Raw genomic sequence first — 17,763 nt, 5'->3', positions numbered from 1 at the left:
AGCCTAATCGTAAACTCAAAATACTTTCCTGCTCTGGGACACATTGAATTGGTACCAACTTCAGTACCCATAAACAAAACCACAGGGAGGAAAGCAAATAATTTCTCCAAATGCATTTTGACAAGTGGTCTTCTGATTTAATAGGCATACACTATAAAGGGCAGAAGATAAAAAACATATTCAAAGATTAATTACTCATGATTAATGTCCCTTGTTTGGCTGTACTTTGCATTTTGTATTTCATTTTGTATCGGCATTGAGTTATTACTATACGCAGAATTCTATTAGTGATTTTCTGCTGGTTTTACAACACATGTGCATTAAATTTCCACTTCATTTTGTACCTTATATGTGCACCTTAACTCCCTTTTGAGCAGAAGAAAAATGAAACTGTTAAATATAAAAATAAAATATGGGCAGAAAATCAAAGCTATTAAAGGAGCATCATAATACAACCAGCAATACAGAAAAGAGTAAGAGAAAGGACTCAAAATCTGTTAACACCCCCAGTTATCTGAGTAAGTATCTATGCTAGCTCTTGCTCCTTTCTTCACTTTGATGTTGGGGACAAACCAAAGTCTATCAGTGAGTGCCTAAAGCCTCTCATTATCTATTTTCTATGTTCAAGGAAAGAAGCCCCTCACATCCTGAGAATTGCAAACAACCTAAGAGGACCTCCCACCTAGTTTCAGAAGGAATGTACTGACCTCTACCCCATTCTTCTTGTTAGGTTCTCCTTACTGTTCAGTTCAGGCTTCAGGATAATAATGTAACATTTGGGGGCAAAAATACAACCCAATAAACTGGCACTAGAGGCCAAAATGGAGAAGATTTCCACAGCTACCATGTATTTGCCCTTTGTGCTCAGGTACGTTGGGACAAGGGAGACCCACACACTACAAAACACCAACATGCTGAATGTGATGAACTTGGCTTCATTGAAAGTGTTGGGCAATGTCCTAGCAAAGAAAGCCACAACAAAGCTGACTAGACCCAGGAATCCCATGTACCCCAGAACACAGTAAAACATAGCAACAGACCCTTCATTACATTCAACCACAATTTCTTCAGCCAATGAGTCCATGTCCAAATCTTGGAATGGAGGAGCAGTACAAAGCCACACAATACAAATAAAAACTTGAATGAGGGAACAGGAGAGAACAATAGACATTTCCAGTCTTTTCCCCATCCAGTTCCTGATCCTGGATCCTGGTTGTGTGGCCATGAATGCCAAAACCACAGTGATGGTTTTTGCCAACACAGAAGAAACAGCCACAGAGAAGATGATGCCAAAAGCGGTTTGCTGTAGGAGGCAGGTCACTGCCTGAGGCTGACCAATGAATAGCAAGGAGCAGAGGAAGCAGAGCAGGAGGGCAATGAGCAGAGTAAAGGTGAGGCCACGATTGTTGGCTTTGACAATTGGAGTGTTGTGATATTTAATGAATGTCCCCAGCACCAAAGATGAGATCACAGAAAATAAAAATGCCATAAAAGCTAAACTGAGGCTCAGAACTTCACCATAATGCAGAAAGTTTAAAGCCTTGGGAAGGCATCCATCTTGGTCTTCATTCGGATACTGATCTTCTGGGCATTCGATACACTTGTCCATTCCTGGGGTGGAATAAAAGCAAGATAAGACTTTTCTATTTGAAACTTGTACATAGGAGGCTCTTTGTCCTCCTTTGTCAATAATTCTGGAAAATCAATGTTCACATTCCCACAGAAACAGCTTTACACATATAGAGTTATACATATATAGGACCAGAGCAGATTTTAAGCTGAATTCAAACAGACTGGGAGCAAGTCCAGCACGTGAGATCCCACTCTCCTTCCCTCTGGTCTAAACCCACCACAAACTTATTTGGGGAACTGAATTTGAGGAGGAAAGAATCATAGCTCATTTTAATATGGCACTGTGATACACACCTACCTTTGGGGTTAGAAATCTTCCCTTCTGGACATGGGTCACAATCATAGCAACAAAATGGTTCCCCCTCCTTCTTTTTTCTAAAGTAGCCTGGTTGGCAGTTGTCATTACATACTGAAGAGGGAGGCATCTATGTATAAACCCAAGGGTGGAAATTCTAAGTACATGCCCTTCTCAATAGATGATTCAATGGCAATAAAAAGGGAACATTTTGTATATGCAAAATATGTTCATACTTCCTGTGGAATGAAAAGTGCACCCAGATGTTACCTCCATCTATTCCTTGTGGAAAGGAAACATGTAACATTTGATGATTGGAGAAAATAAAGATGACATTCTGTGAATGTGATTAATGTAAATATAGCTGCATAACTTTGTATGATATTATATGATATATCAGTTTAACAGGACAGAATACACTATCAAAAGTTATATAATCCGAAAATATACACACTCTCCCTCATTTCCTTCAGTCCTGACATTGCTCAGTGCTTTTAGGATTATTTACTTATTTAACATCAGGTCCACTTTGACCGAAAGAAGAAGTGTGATTCCTAGGACGAATGGGCAAACAATCAGTTCCAGCTATCAGTCCCCACATCATTTCACAGGGCTACAAAGCAGTGATTTCAAAGAACACAGAACATTTTCCAAAATATTGCTTCAGTATATACTGTATTAGGCCATTGGATGAAACTGATTATCTAGATCCATTTCAATCGGGTTTTAGGCCTGGTTTTGGCACTGAGACGGCCTTGATCGCCCTGTATGATGACCTATGTCGGGAGAGGGACAGAGGGAGTGTAACTCTGTTGATTCTCCTTGACCTCTCAGCGGCTTTCGATACCATCGACCATGGTATCCTTCTGGAGAGGCTCACAGAGTTGGGAGTTGGAGGTACTGCTTGGCAGTGGCTCCGCTCCTACTTGGCCGGCCGTCTCCAGAAGGTAGTGCTTGGGGAACATTGCTCGACACCGTGGGCTCTCCAATGTGGAGTTCCACAGGGGTCGGTTCTGTCTCCCATGCTTTTTAACATCTACATGAAGCCGTTGGGTGCGGTCATCAGGAGCTTTGGAGTGCGTTGTCATCAGTATGCTGATAACACGCAGCTCTACTTCTCCTTTTCATCCTCTTCAGGTGAGGCTGTCGATGTGCTGAACCGTTGCCTGGCCGCGACAATGGACTGGATGAGAGCTAACAAACTGAGGCTCAATCCTGACAAGACTGAGATGTTGTTGGTGGATGGTTTCTCTGATCAGATGGTGGATTCACACCATATCCTGGATGGGGTTACACTCCCCCTAAAGGAGTGGGTTCGTAGCTTGGGAGTTGTTCTAGACTCTTCCCTTTCACTTGAGGCTCAAGTAGCCTCGGTGGCACGGAATGCATTCTACCAACTTCGGTTAGTAGCCCAGCTACGTCCCTGAGTAAGGAGGACCTCACATCAGTTGTACATGCTCTGGTAACCTTGCATTTGGATTACTGCAATGTGCTCTACGTAGGGCTGCCTTTGAAGACAGTTCGGAAGCTACAGCTAGTGCAAAATGCGGCTGCCAGATTGTTAACAAGGACCAAGCGGTCCGAGCACATAACACCTGCTCTGGCTCATTTGCACTGGCTACCAATATGCTTCCGGGCCAGATTCAAAGTGTTGGTATTAACCTATGAAGCCTTATACGGCATGGGACCATGATACCTGTTGGAACGCCTCTCCCGATACGAACCGACCCGTACACTACGTTCTGCTACGAAGGCCCTCCTCCGGGTTCCGACTCATAGAGAGGCCCGGAGGGTGGTGACAAGATCTAGGGCCTTCTCAGTGGTGGCCCCCGAACTGTGGAACAGTCTCCCTGAGGAGGTGCGCCTGGCGCCAACATTGTTATCCTTTCGGCGCCAGGTTAAAACCTTCCTCTTTTCTAAAGCATTTTAATTTGTTAACCTGATTTTCATATCTGTTGTACTGATTTTAGATTGTTCTTATTTTATATGTTCTTATTGTATTATATTGTGTATTTTATTGTATTCTCTGTGTTCACCGCCCAGAGAGCTATTGCTAGTCGGGTGGTATAAACGTCTAATAAAAAAAAAATATGATGAGTCAACCTATATTGTAAAATAGATTTACAGAAACTGCTCTGCACTCTGCATAAGAGATTCACCATATATTGTAAAAGGGATGTATAGAGAGAAATCTTTCTGTTGAAAGAAATGTGAGAGAAGGAGTTGATATGTTCTTACAGTGCAAATTTTACATATGCAAGACTGAACAATCTGAGTGTGAGGAATGATATTCAAATATATTTGTAACCTGCCTTTAAAAAATAAATGACTGGATAAATAAATCTCTGATTAATACTAGCATACTCATCACTGATGTTTTGTACCTAAAACCAAAAGCCATACCTTACCTGGTTAAACACACTGTGCCATGTGATGATCTCCTCATTAATGGTGAACTCTCTGCTGGCTGGTGGATCCATCCTTCCTACTTTCACCCTTAAGAAAGATCTATTTGGGAAAGTAACCCAGTTTATAATATCAAATCCACTTTCTAATTCTCCTTTCTCATTCAAAGACACTTGGTCCTCAGCACTGTTGTTGAACGAGATTCTCCTCAAAAAGGAATGAAGCTAAAATTGAAGAGGTAAAAAACCAGCTTTTTTAAAAAAATGGGATAACAAAAACATATTTTTACTCTAGCACTTTTTTTATTTATCATTATATTCATATAAAATATTTACATTCCATTTTTCCCTCCATCAGGTTCTGCAAGACAATTTAACAGCAATATAAAACAATAGTTAAAATCAATGGTATGTGCTGACCAGAAGATTAAGTTCAGAACCTGACTCAATGCTTTGCAATATAGCCTGATAATCTGTGTGCAAGTGATCGAACCAATTGAAAAGCAAAATCATTTATTTTACTTGAGCCCCAAAACCATCTGGATGCCATATGGTCTAAGGGCATATGATGCAGATGCTTTGGTAAAGACAAGCAGGCATATTCAATTTCTGGATGGGAGGCTACCTGATAATCCTTGTAAGCTTATGTGAGTTCCATGAATGGCAGAAAAGCAGGAGGATGTAAATGGGATAAACAATGGCTATGTGCTCTTCTGCTCTTAAAATAGATTATTTTGCCTCTTCTTTGGAAAGTCAAGGCCACGAGGCAACCCAATCAGCCTATAGTGGCAGCTAATTTATTTATTTATTTATTTAACAAAAATTAATTTGATTTAATAAAACCTCTAAGCGGTTTACAAAAATGGAAGAGTTTGCATCCCATAACAAATGGTGAGGGATTCATACATATGTTCTCCATGTTCTCCTTCAATCTTGCTTCAGATTTATGCAAAAGTTTCATTGCTTGCCCATGGTTAGCTGTTTCTATACAAGCACAAACCTAAGCCATATCTACGAGAAAACTGGGTCAAGAAGGAGACTTTATCTTTGAGATGGAAAAAGAGAGGTTTAACCCAGACATGTAAAGCTGACATGTATTCAGTATGTAACTTTGTTTTGTAATGTATATTTTAACTGCTCGTTTTTAGTTTATGTGAATGTTTTAGGCCAAGTTTTTTTAACGTCTGATTTTATTAATAATTTTATTGTTTTTCGTATATTTTATGCAACCACTTAAGTGGGTTTTTTTTCAGTGAAGCAGTGCACACATTCTATTAAACAAACAAATAAATGTCGTACTTAAAACAGTGGATTGCCAGGATCAGGCATTGTCTGCACCAGATTCAACTGACAGCAGGCAGGCAGGAGAACACATTTTAGGATATTGTGATAAAAGAAAATGCTCAGAACTGGGAAAGACCAGGAGTTTGGACTCAATGGCCTCATAGGCCCCTTCCAACTCTACTCTTCTATGATACAGCTATATGGAGCATTCCCAACTGTCTGAGAAGAAGTGGAATGCATGGGTTCCAGTGCTATGAATGTCTTCTGAGAAACAGAGCTGAGAAGTTAAAGCTGGGTATACAGTGCTGTGGTCACACACCTTATTTTAAAATAATAGTATTATGTATTTTATTCTCAAGATGCTTTGGTTAATGAGATAATACCTGCCATGGTTGTGGGTTCGGAAGTGCTGTCACTGCTCTGTGCTTTAGATTCAATGAGTACATGGCATGTAAAGCATGGGCTACAACATAGACAGCATTGTATATACTGTAGCTTTGGGAAATCATGCTCATTTCAAAAAATGGTCCAGGAAGGCTCTCCAGTTTTTCCTTCCCAGTGCAAATTTCATCACTCTCTTCAGCCACATGGGAATATGAAACCAAGCAGTCAAAGGCCTGCTGCCAGAACTCCCTGATAAAGCTGTCTCTGCTCAGTGAGTAGGGATTTAAGGACTGAAGGAAATTTTGAAATCCCTCTATCTCATTGGTATGAACAGCAAAAGACAAGGCTCCCTGAAAGACTTCTATACTCCATTTCCTCTGATACTGAAATGCTGGGAAGTCCCATTCAGCTGACATGATCCACACTCTGCTTAGAGATGTCTCTACCATATTTACTGTTTGCATTTGGTACAGCAAGAATACCAAATGAACTACAGATACAGTTTCTGCATACACAACAACTGCTTTTGCTTTACTGTTGTTAACAAGGCCACCCATATCCCCTGTCCTTTGGTACCCATCAAGCAATTTAGAGAATTCTGTCATGGATGGCATTCTGTCAATAAAAGCCAAACAGATGCCATTCTGGGAAAGTTTTGGAATCAAGGTCTCCACAAAATTCTCTCCTTTATCATCATCTGATGTGATGATCCCAAACCACGTCCACTGGAAATGCAGAAGTAATTGGACAATTCCAAAGTACTGATTCTCTTCATTAGGGACCACTTGGTATAGGAAACAGAACTCGGTTTTAGCACTCCAAGAAGGACCAAATGAGAAATAAGAAACCTACAATAAATGAATGAAAATGAATGAATGAATGAATGAATGAATGAAAGAAAGAAAGAAAGAAAGAAAGAAAGAAAGAAAGAAAGAAAGAAAGAAAGAAAGAAAGAAAGAAAGAAAGAAAGAAAGAAAGAAAGAAAGAAAGAAAGAAAGAAAGAAAGAAAGAAAGAAAGAAAAAGTCGTATTGCTGAAAGCAGACCAGAAATTAAGGGTACATTCAGAGAGGTTGTAGTGGAGAAATATTTATTTTGTCCTACTTTCATCCATTTCTCTCATTGCTTCTAGGATTTGAAATTGGTTTGTCCACATTAATTCACACTGTTCCGAAGTATGATGGTTATTAGTAGAAGATTCTCCAGCTTGCATTGTTGAAGCTCCTATCCCCCACTTGCGTTACTCAATTCAATTTGGGAATCAGTCTATAGAGGGAGAAAATGATTGTCCCAGAACAATGGAATGGAAGGGAAGCAAACATTGGACACAAAACTGGCTTTTTTCTTAAGCAGGCCCTAATGTATTTCTCAAAGGCAGAAATGTATCTGCCTGGATTCTGGGATTTGAGAAGCAGAAATGACAAGACCTTTTTGAGCAAAGAAAATAAACCCATGTGAAGAAGATAGAATATTTGTTACTCCCTGTGATTAGCAGCAATGGGAATTTTATTTATTTATTTATTGGCTTTCATGACTACCCTTCACCATAAGGTCCCAAGGAAAATTACAACCATGTAAAAACACAATATTAAAATCAGTTAAAGCAGTTTGTCTCCGTATACCCAGATAGGACTTGAAAACATGTCAAGCCCCTTACAATGAAAAACTGTTTCTGCAGGTGTTCTCCCATGTCTGGCCATCCCTAGCAACTCCAGGTGGGATTAAGAATGTTCCTTATCTGAAATCCTGGAAAGTCATTGCCAGTAAGTGTAATGACTAAGGTGGATGGACCAATGGTCTGATTCAATGTAAGACATCTCCCTAAATGAATGTTAGCACAACAAAGTTGTGTGAGAGAAAAGGAAGAACCAGAACACAGAACATCTAGTGGATTAGTGGAGACTGCTCCTCATTTCTTTGCTTAATGTCACATTTGTTTTCGAAGCAGAATTTTCTTTGTTCTGGGAACGTAAGGAATCCAGTTTGGATCTTTATCTTATCCAAAGAAAGAAATCATTTTCTCATGGAAATCTTCCTTCTTTGAAGCTGTTCTTGACCATTTTCTCTGTCAGCCTTTTTTGAACCTGGATACTTGGCTCATGAATGGTTTTGAACAGATTCTGTTTTGATTTCCCATGAAATCCTTTAAAAAAATTAATTTTATTTTCTATTTATTCCTGTGTGAGAACGTTACTATTCCAATTTTAAACATTTCCCCTCTATTTTTAGCTGAACTAATTTTTCATTTGGACTGCTCTGGATCCTATACCTTGGATCCTGGATTCATCTTCCTCATGTTTCCCCATGAGTCCAAAGGAACCTGTTCATTAGGTCCCTGCTTGGATTGGTAGCTATAATTCCCCTCTCCTTAATCTTTAGGTTGAATAGCTGGGAATTTAGAAAGCCTTCAGCAAGTCTGGACCAGTGGAAGTTTTAGTAGGATTCAAGTCAGGGCTTAGTAATATATATGGTTTGTTGGTAGAATTGTTATTGCTATTCTTAACTCTCTTTTCAATAGGTTTATGCTTTAGATTATTCTTATATGTCAGTTATATCTGGATATGATTATTTCATCAATTGCCTACTTTAATCCATCTTTGATAAATCTTTCTAATTTATTTTATTTTTCATCTCTCTAGTCCTTTTCAGATTAACACTACATAATCACTGGACCAAGCTCAATGGAGCTAAATTCAATCTGTGCTTCCCAATTATAATTATCTGGGAGATGCCACAATGAATACATCCCAACTGTTTTCTTTTTGCAAACCCTACATACCCTACATACATACCTGAGGTATCTTGTAAATGCTTAAAATGGTGGCCATGTAAAGGGAGGTTTCAGAGTCAAGTCCCCCAATGGCAGCTATCAGATTCTTCTGTGTGTCACACTTGTAGTTGGGGACAATCCTATTCATATGAAAGAGAATGTTCAAGGTAGTCTGATAAGTCATCTTTTCATTGAAGTAGCTGTCATAGATGTGGAATCCCAATGTAACATTTGGTAAAATCCCAGGATTCTCATTTATCTCCTTCACTGCAAACACCAAAGCCAGGACATGCTGGTAGTGTTTTGTCACTGCACTGTAATCCAAGCATAGGTCACATCACATGAATATTCTAGACTTCACGAAGCACTTGCTAATCCCCCATTGTTCTTTCATAGACATTTGATTTTTGACATAGCACTATATACATCATCAAAGCTACATACACCTTTAGATTAAATGCAAACACCACTTCAAAACCATCAAACATTTAAACAAAAATAGCAGTGGTGGTTTCAATGGTCTCTGAATACTGTGAGATACTGTGGTTCTCTAATGAAAGAAAGCACAATATTTAATTATGGAACATGGAGAGATAGGGGTTGCCATTGTTCAAAGGTATTATAAACTATTCATATTCCTGGATCCCTGTTCGCAATAAACAGGATAACTGGAAATTTATGCAAAATAATAAAATGAATAATTTAAGAAGGGCTTTTGGAAAATACCATAAATAGACAACACACAATAATTTTGTGTGATTTAATGCAGTCTTGAACTATACCTGGAACAAAAAAAGTAAGAAAAGGAGAGGAGTGTATGACAGGAGACAGATAATAGCTGGAAATAAGACCAGATGGATATTATAAAAGCTACAGAAAAATGGCAGCTGGCAGAAAAATTGGTGCACTGTAGGTCTGTCAAATATTGATCATACTCTGAGTAGACCCACTGAAATTAATGGACTTACATTTCTTAAATCCATTGATTTCAATGGGTCTAATCTGAAGATGACCAATCTTTGATATCATCCAATCTTTCTAATAGCTGCCTATGAGATTATTATAAACTGCCCATAAACCATTTATGGGAAACAAGAAATCTCTTACAGGGGATCTTCAATAAACATTGCACTGGGGTGTTGATGGAAGTCTATAGTGTCAAAAAAAGAGAAGAACTGAGAAAAGATACTGCCAATGATGAGGTCGCCTTGTTGATAATACTCATGTGGGATCCAGAGGGGATCACTCATATTGCAAGTATCGGGGAGTTCCATACAATCTGTTAGGGGAAGAAACACCAACCATACTATTAATAGCCACAGCAACAAAATCAGCATTGCAACCATAATTCTTTTCTGCTGAAACAAAAGTCACTGTTCCACTATAAATCATCTGTGTACAATGTCAGCCCATTTAGACCAACCAGTCACATCATCTTTTGCTAGTCAATGGTGATACTTTATGGCCCATAAAACTCCCAGCAGCACTGTTTGTCTAGTCTGTAGCCCCAAGCTCTGAAAAACACAGGGACACTTTATGTCTATTTTCATCTTGATTGCTTATTGTGAGAGTGGTCAGTCAACATCCATGTTGTCTTTGGCAAAAAAAAGTATCACCATAATTCTAGATAATTACAGGGTTCACAATTAGCTCCCCAAAGGCACTCTGCTCACAGGGAACAGAACAGCTGAATCATCAGGTGTAACCTCACATCGTTTATTGAATCAGGAGCAACACCTGAGCTGATTGTGACGCTGAGCAAGAAAAGACATCCAGAAGAACTAAACCTGGGGATGAATCCGAAGAGTAGGAATGGGAAACTTGCAACCCTCCAGATGTTGTTGGACTCCAATCACTATTTTCTCCAGCCAATATGGCCAATGGTCAAGAATGATGGGAGTTATGGTCCAATAACATTTGGAAGGTCACAGGCTGGGAGGCCACAGGCAGTGGACATGCTTGACATAGAAGCAGAAATAGCAATCCTAATCATGTTTTCATTCTGCTTCCATGCCTATGCTGATGGTTGTGCATTGTGTTCTACACTGGTCAGCTTGTAATATAAATTCAGAACTTACTTGTGACAGTATGAATTATATGAAGGATTTCATGAGGATTTCATATATCCAACCTTATAATTTATGGATTTCATTCCATATGGCTTCTGTGAAGATGCAGCATGGCTGCACTGCAATTATTCTCCCAGTACTCTTAGTCACTACTGTAACTGCATGACTGTTAATGTTATTTGTAACTGTGCAGGATCCCCACAGTACAAGCCAATGATAATTTGTAATGATGATGTCAGCCTCAGTGGTAACCCATTGGCCTTCATTACTTACATATGCAATTTCTTTAAATCTCCCATCGAGCTGTCCCTCTCCATATCTCTGCATGTCATGGAGGGAGATTCTAGTCCATTCTGTTTCCTGATTTGCTATATTTCTGCTTGCAGGCAGTTGGGTTTTTCTTCCCATTTGAGAAGCATTCAAGATTGTGATTTCCCACCTTCAGTCCATTCTATCCCTCTTGAATCAAGTACCAAATCCCCACTTCATTTTGCTGCACATGCAGATGAAGGATGAGAAAATTTGAGGAAAAGAGTAAAGAGTTTCAATAAGGGTTGAGAAATTTTCCAGGGTAATATTTTAGAAATGCCCATGTTTTTTCAGTATTCAGTGGGCATTCATTGAAAATAGCTAGTTTTAAAGGAAATAGTGGACATTAGACATAGAAACTATATGCATAGTGCACGCGCATGAATTCACTGAACAAGTAAACTAAGTCACATATGGTTTTAAAAAGTTGGCACTTTGACATGTTGCCATTTTTCTTCCCAGTGATTGTAGATGAAAGGTTAATCCTATACGGACAATGCTGGTCAAATCTTGGATGTGAAAAGAGAGGTTAGATAGTGCTTCTAGTGACCAAAAGAAGAGAGCCCCTATTTATTATAGACCTCTTTCCAACCATTTTTCTATGTATGTACTATATGCAACTTGCTATCCAAAACTTGAAGAAATTCCACACCAAACTGACAACTGGGTGATAAGGCAGCACAGGCCAGAGACTAGGCCCTCCATACCACTTCCAAGCAACCTCAAAGCCAAGCATGTGCATCTTAAAATTCTGAAAACTAAGTAGTATATAAATATCTTAAATGAATAAATAAACCCCAGACAGCAAGGAATCATGGTGGAGCCAGGATTAAAAAACCCAACATTTAGCCTTTTCACTACCAATCAGGAAACAATCCACCAACACCTGGCACACCTGATGTGGGACACAGTTAACTCTGAATATAGACTGTATAGGAAGAACAGGAAAAGATATACTGAATGTGGTGTTGCTCTGTATGTCAAAGAGGGTATGGAGTCTAACAAACTGAACATCTCAAAAGGGGCAGATTCCTCCATGGAATCATTGTTGATGGTGATACCAAGCTGCTTGTGACAACAGATGGTTTGGCCCTTTGAAGTCCTGACGTTGGGACTTCAAATCACCTCACAAGCAGCAAGACACTGCTAAAACAAAGGTTTCTCTTTTTCTTTTGGGAACAGTTTCAGTGCAAATGTCTTTGAAGGGAAGCCCTGCAGGGAACTTTCTCACACCCCTGAACCCAGCAGGATTGACCTTCCTGCACATCATGGTAATGATTACTTCCCTCTTGCGGATGATGTTGGCTTATATCTTCAATTCAGTGTCCAACGTCGGGATACCATCCATGGATGAATGGCAAAAGGCCTTCTTTGAAAGCAGGATCCAGATAAACATGGGTTATTTTTTCCAGAAAGCTGAGTAAACTGGAAAAGTCAAACATTTGATGTGTAGCAACAAACAAATAAAACAGAACTGTTCTGTGCTTTGGTAATATCATGGCTTAATGTTTCAGCTCATTGTTCTCCTCCCTCCTCTCTCAACCTTCAAAACCATATTGGAAAGCAAAGCTCTTTCAAATCCTAATAATGTATTCACAATATAGAGAAATGCATATATAATACAGCAATTTAATTTTTGTCTAAGTTTGAACTACATTTCCCCTGTGTCATATAGTTCATAGTGTTTTGGATTGTTAGCTATACATTTCAATCTAATTTTATGCAACTTTCTTGTGGCCCATAAAATATTCTTAACTACTGATCACATAAGATCACATAAGGCTTCCGTATAATGATTATATTTTGTTTTCTAGTGTATGAATCATAGCAGCTCTCTGACCATTTTATCCCAAGCATGTGTGGATGGAATTGCTGTCTTAAACTAATAATAATTACCACATGAATAACTTATCACCTCCCAATTTGCTCTCAGTTGTGACACAATTGCCTCACACAACCATGCCTCAGAAGATATGGGATATAAAGCTTGATAGTGCCAACTTACTGTTCATTCAACAGGAAATATTGCAAAATATTTTCAAATCTGCAGAACGCAATAAGAAGTACTAAGTAGCTCCAGAAGTTGGACATTCTTCACTTTATCTAAACTTCTACTTAAGCTCACGTCCCATTTTTCATTTATCCTCTTGATAATATGCCCAGTTCTGATACTCTCAAAAGAAAATGTTATAGGATGTATAATATTTTATTAAATGTCAATAAGTGACGCATGTATTGCATGTGAGACAACTCCCATTTTTCACACTACCACTCCTGTACTTTTTTCCATCTTGTACAAAGTAGAAACGTATATTTAGACAAATTAAATTAAATATCTGTTGAATTTGTCCAGAGGAAGTTGGTCACATTGAAGTACAATTGGAAACAATGGGACAAGACAGTGTCATGACCAACTCAAGTCCCACAGATTTCAGTTATTCTAAAGCATGACAAACATCCTCTGGATTCAACCCAAGGTCTTGTATTGCTCTGAAATAGACATGTGAGTGAAATGAAATTCAATATTTTGTTTCTCAGGCTGTGCTGCCGAACTATGCTGGTGACAGAGACACCCTACTATACTACACAATTTCACTGATCACAGCTTGCTTCTAGTATTATGCTACTTAAAGTGGGTCAGATACATAGTTGATGCCTGTGGATCAAGAAGTGATAGCTTTCTTCTTAATGACCTCTGACCTCAAAGACAGAAACAAACAAGAAAGAGAGATGTTATATCATTCATGGAACATTTGATTCTGTCTACTGTGGCTGACAGTGGCTCTTCAAGACTTTCAGTAAAGGTCCTTCTCAGCCCCTGCCCTTGAGGCCTTTCTAACAGAGATGCCTGGAATTAAACATGGCACTTTACACATGAATTATTTGATCTCCCAATGCACTTTCAAAAAAACAGATTGCCTATTTGTTTTTAGTTATTTGTCTACAATATGACTATTATAAGGCCACAGTTGTGGTCCTAACGAGTGAATCAGCAGGACCACATTCCAGTATTATAATCAGGTTGGGAGATACACTCTATGGCTAATAATTAGAAAAATAGTTCAACAGATTGATATGAAACTTGGCACAGTAGGAGAGGTAAGGATCATACGAAAATTACGAGGAAAAGGAATGGATTCTTTTGAATGAATTAAACATTTGACCAGAGACAATAGCAAGTTGATCAGTATTGTGTTTTTGCTTACATACACTTTGCTGAGATGGTTTGGGAAAAACATTTCTCGTTTGTAATGTGTCCAGGGCTAGTGCCAGAGGGTGGCCAAGTTGGGCCCTGGCTGAGGGCCCCTGTGGCCCAGAGGGACCCATGAAATGCCCCTCCTTAGAGTAGGAGGCTAGTGCTCCCATACTACGATCCACAGAAGCATCGGCTCCTGACACTGCCACAGAGAGGGAGCTCCCAGGCACCCCCACCTCCCTAATATAGTCAGTGCGGGCTTCAATAAGCCTGCATACATGTCCCACCTACCTCTCCTGTCCCTGTAAATGATGTGTGTGCTGTGTGCGCATGCCTGCCATCAACTAAGATGGTGACGGGGGCTTCCCTAAGGGGCTGACACCCTCACCACCATCTTGGTTGATGGCAGGCATGTGCACACAACATGCATGTCATTCACAGGGACAGGAGAGGTAGGTGGGATGTGCAGGCAGGCTTATTAGTCCCATGCAGCCTGTATGAGAGGGTTGGCCTATGGCGCTGTGAGCCCAGGGCAGGCCGGCCCTGACTGTGTCTTTCAAGAAATTGTTGTTCCATGTATTCTAGCATGTTCCATGAATTATGCAGCATGTTTTAGTCTTTATTAAAAGGGCATTTTCATGTCCACAGTTAGCCAATGGTTTTTCATAAGGGTGTCCCACACGCTTGCTCAGTATGAACATTTTAGGTGGAGGGGAAGGGGAATGGAATGCTAAGAATCAGGCAGAGAGGATCAGTTGGTAAATGACAGTTCAGAGTTAGTGTGTGACTATCTGAAGGATTGAAAGTGACTGGAGGGATTTGAAAATATATTTGGTTGATTGATTACATTTATGTCTCAGCTTTTTTTGCAAGAATTTCAAAGTGCCAGGCATAGTTCTCCTGCTCCATATTTTATCCTCAAAATAACCTTGCGATGTAGGTTAGGATGAGAAGCAGTGACTGGCTTGAGGTCATCCAGTAAGCTTCATGGCTGAGTGGGGAATTGACAGGGTCGCAATTTTCCTTGGTTGGCTAGGACCACATGTACACCAGACATTTTTCTACTTTACACAGTTGTGGCTTCCCCCAAAGCCTTGGGGGACACTTCTTGGGAAGTGTCATTTGTGAAGGGTGCTGAGAGGTGTTGGGAGACCTTTATTCTCCTCACAGGGCTCCAATTCTCAGAATTCTATGTAAAAAGGGGACTGACTGTTACTCCAGTGGCCAGCTCTGGCCATTGGAGCTCTGCCAGGAAAATAGAGTCTCCTAATAACACTCAGAACCCTGACAACCACAGAAGTCAGTCAGAAAAGAAATCTGCTAAAGAGTGTGTCTCTGGAACTGCAATTGCTAATTGTAAGCTGTTCTGCCTTCAAAAGATGAGCCACCAAATAGTCAAAGAGATTATGCCCTGCAGCTTAGTTTATATCACTAAGACCAGTGCAACAAAATAAGATTGTTTTCCTACATAAAGCTCTGTGAATTCAGACAAGTTAGTAATGGCTTCTACAGTCATACTACCCTGAACACACCAGATCTCATCTGATCTTGGAAGCTAAGCAGGGTCAGGCCTGATTAGTACTTGGATGGGAGACCGCCTGGGAACACCGGGTGCCGTAGGCTTAGAGGAAGGCAATGGTAAACCACCTCTGAATACCTCTTACCATGAAAACCCTATGAATACATCCAAAAAGATTCATAGGGTCGTTATAAGTCGTAATTAACTTGAAGGCATATAACAACAAAGTAATGACTTAAGTCATATTGACTTCCATGGGAACTGAGTGGGAGCTTAGTTACATTCAATCCAAGATGATTTTCAAGCTGTAGAGAAAAGAACATGCTCCCAAGTGGTAAAAGCAAAAAGTGCAGAGAAAACTTAGCATGTGAACCCAGCATGCCACACTTAGAGCTACCCTAAGACCTAGGACCTGGCATAGCAGTTCTTTTTGGCTTTTGACTTAGGTAGGATGCTCCACAACAAATGTCTGTCCCCTTTTTCTCAAGTACTTTTTCTTTGTACTATTGCTACAAAATGCCACATACATCACATACATATCCCACCTGAGGAATCTTGTAGATTCTTAAGATGGTGGCCATGGAAATGGAGGTTTCAGATTCGAGTCCTCCAACGGCAGCTATCAGATTCTTCTGTATGTCACACTTATAGTTGGGGACAATCTTTCTCACTTGAATGAGAAGGTTCAAGGTAGTCTGATAAGTCATCTTTTCATTGAAATAGCTATCATAGTTGTGGAATCCCATTGTAATATTTGGTAAGCTCCTAGGATTTTCATTAATCTCATTCACTGCAAACACCAAAGGCCAGAACATGCTGGTAGTATTTGGTCATTACACTGTAATCAAAGCATAGCATCAAGTGAGTATTCTAGATGCTAGATGTCACTAACTACTTTCTAAGTTCACATTCTTCTTACACAGACATCTGATTTTTGGCATGGTACTCTGTACATCCTCAAAACTACATAGTGCAACATACAGCTTTAGAATCAATACACACACTGCTTTGAAACTATGAAGTATTGGATCCATATCAGTTGGGTTTCAGGCCTGGTTTTGGCAGAGAAACAGCCTTGGTCACCCTGAATGATGACCTTTGTCGGGAGAGAGGCAGAGGGAGTGTGACTCTATTGATTCTCCTTGATCTCTCAGTGGCTTTCTATGCCATTGACTATGGTATCCTTCTGGGAAGACTGGCTGAGTTGGGAGTGGGAGGGACTGCATGGTGGTGGTTCCGCTCCTACTTAGCGGGTTGGCTCCAGAAGGTGGTGCTTGGGGAACATTGCTTGGCACCCTGGACTCTCCAGTATGGGGTTCTGCAGGGGTCAGTTCTGTTCCTCATGCTGTTCAACATCTACATGAAACTGTTGGGTGCGGTCATCCAGAGCTTTGGAGTGCATTGCCATCAGTATGCTGATGACACACAGATCTATTTCTCCTTTTCATCTTCTTGAGGTGAGACTGTCAATGTGCTGAACCAGTGCCTGGCTGTAACAATGGACTGGATGAGGGCTAATAAACTGAGTGAGATGCTGCTAGTGGGTGGTTCTTCTGACCAGATCCAGGATGTCCTGGATGGGGTTGCAGTTACCCTGAAGGAGCAAGTTTGTAGCCTGGGAGCTCTCCTAGAACCATCTCTGTCACTTGAGGATCAGGTAGCCTCAGTGACACGGAGTGCCTTCTACCAACTTCGGTTGGTGACCCAGCTATGCCCCTCTCTGGACAGGGATAACCTGGCTTCAGTTGTCCATGCTCTGGTAAAGTTAGATTACTGCAATGCACTGTACGTGGGGCTGCCTTTGAAGATGGTTCGGAAACTGCAGCTTGAGCAAAATGCAGAGGTCCGATTGGTAACAGGGACCAGACAGTTCAAACCAGAGCTTGGAAAAGTTACTTTTTT

The 17,763-nt window shown here is 40.2% G+C and overlaps 1 protein-coding gene and 1 non-coding gene across 2 annotated transcripts; one reads left to right on the top strand and one right to left on the bottom strand.

Annotated features, from left to right (window-relative positions):
- Positions 1 to 709: 709 nt before the first annotated feature.
- LOC133367691 (vomeronasal type-2 receptor 26-like) lies at positions 710 to 16,676 on the bottom strand. The gene is made up of 8 exons (XM_061591788.1): positions 16,394 to 16,676; positions 9,876 to 10,047; positions 8,791 to 9,082; positions 6,000 to 6,848; positions 4,350 to 4,557; positions 3,662 to 3,672; positions 1,931 to 2,057; positions 710 to 1,611 (listed from the first exon to the last, which is right to left on the bottom strand). Exons 1-8 carry the CDS (start codon positions 16,674 to 16,676, stop codon positions 710 to 712), a joined length of 2,844 nt encoding a protein of 947 aa, XP_061447772.1.
- Positions 15,847 to 15,965, top strand: LOC133368098 (5S ribosomal RNA). The gene has a single exon (XR_009758585.1). It is a non-coding gene; the product is annotated as a 5S ribosomal RNA (ribosomal RNA).
- Positions 16,677 to 17,763: the final 1,087 nt, after the last annotated feature.

This window comes from Rhineura floridana, chromosome 11, assembly GCF_030035675.1.
Source record: "Rhineura floridana isolate rRhiFlo1 chromosome 11, rRhiFlo1.hap2, whole genome shotgun sequence".
In the NCBI taxonomy this organism is placed as follows: Eukaryota; Metazoa; Chordata; class Lepidosauria; order Squamata; family Rhineuridae; genus Rhineura; species Rhineura floridana.
Note: the sequence above shows the minus strand (reverse complement) of the source record. Positions and strands in the feature narration are given on the sequence as shown.

Coding starts and splice junctions, on each gene's coding strand:
- LOC133367691 (XM_061591788.1), bottom strand. CDS start 16,676: ATGTTCTGGCCTTTGGTGTTTGCAGTGAATGAGATTAATGAAAATCCT. Junction 10,048..16,393: donor TCCTCAGGTGGGATATGTAT/GTGATGTATGTG, acceptor TTCCCCTAACAG/ATTGTATGGAACTCCCCGAT. Junction 4,558..5,999: donor CGAACCCACAACCATGGCAG/GTATTATCTCAT, acceptor CTTCAATTTTAG/CTTCATTCCTTTTTGAGGAG.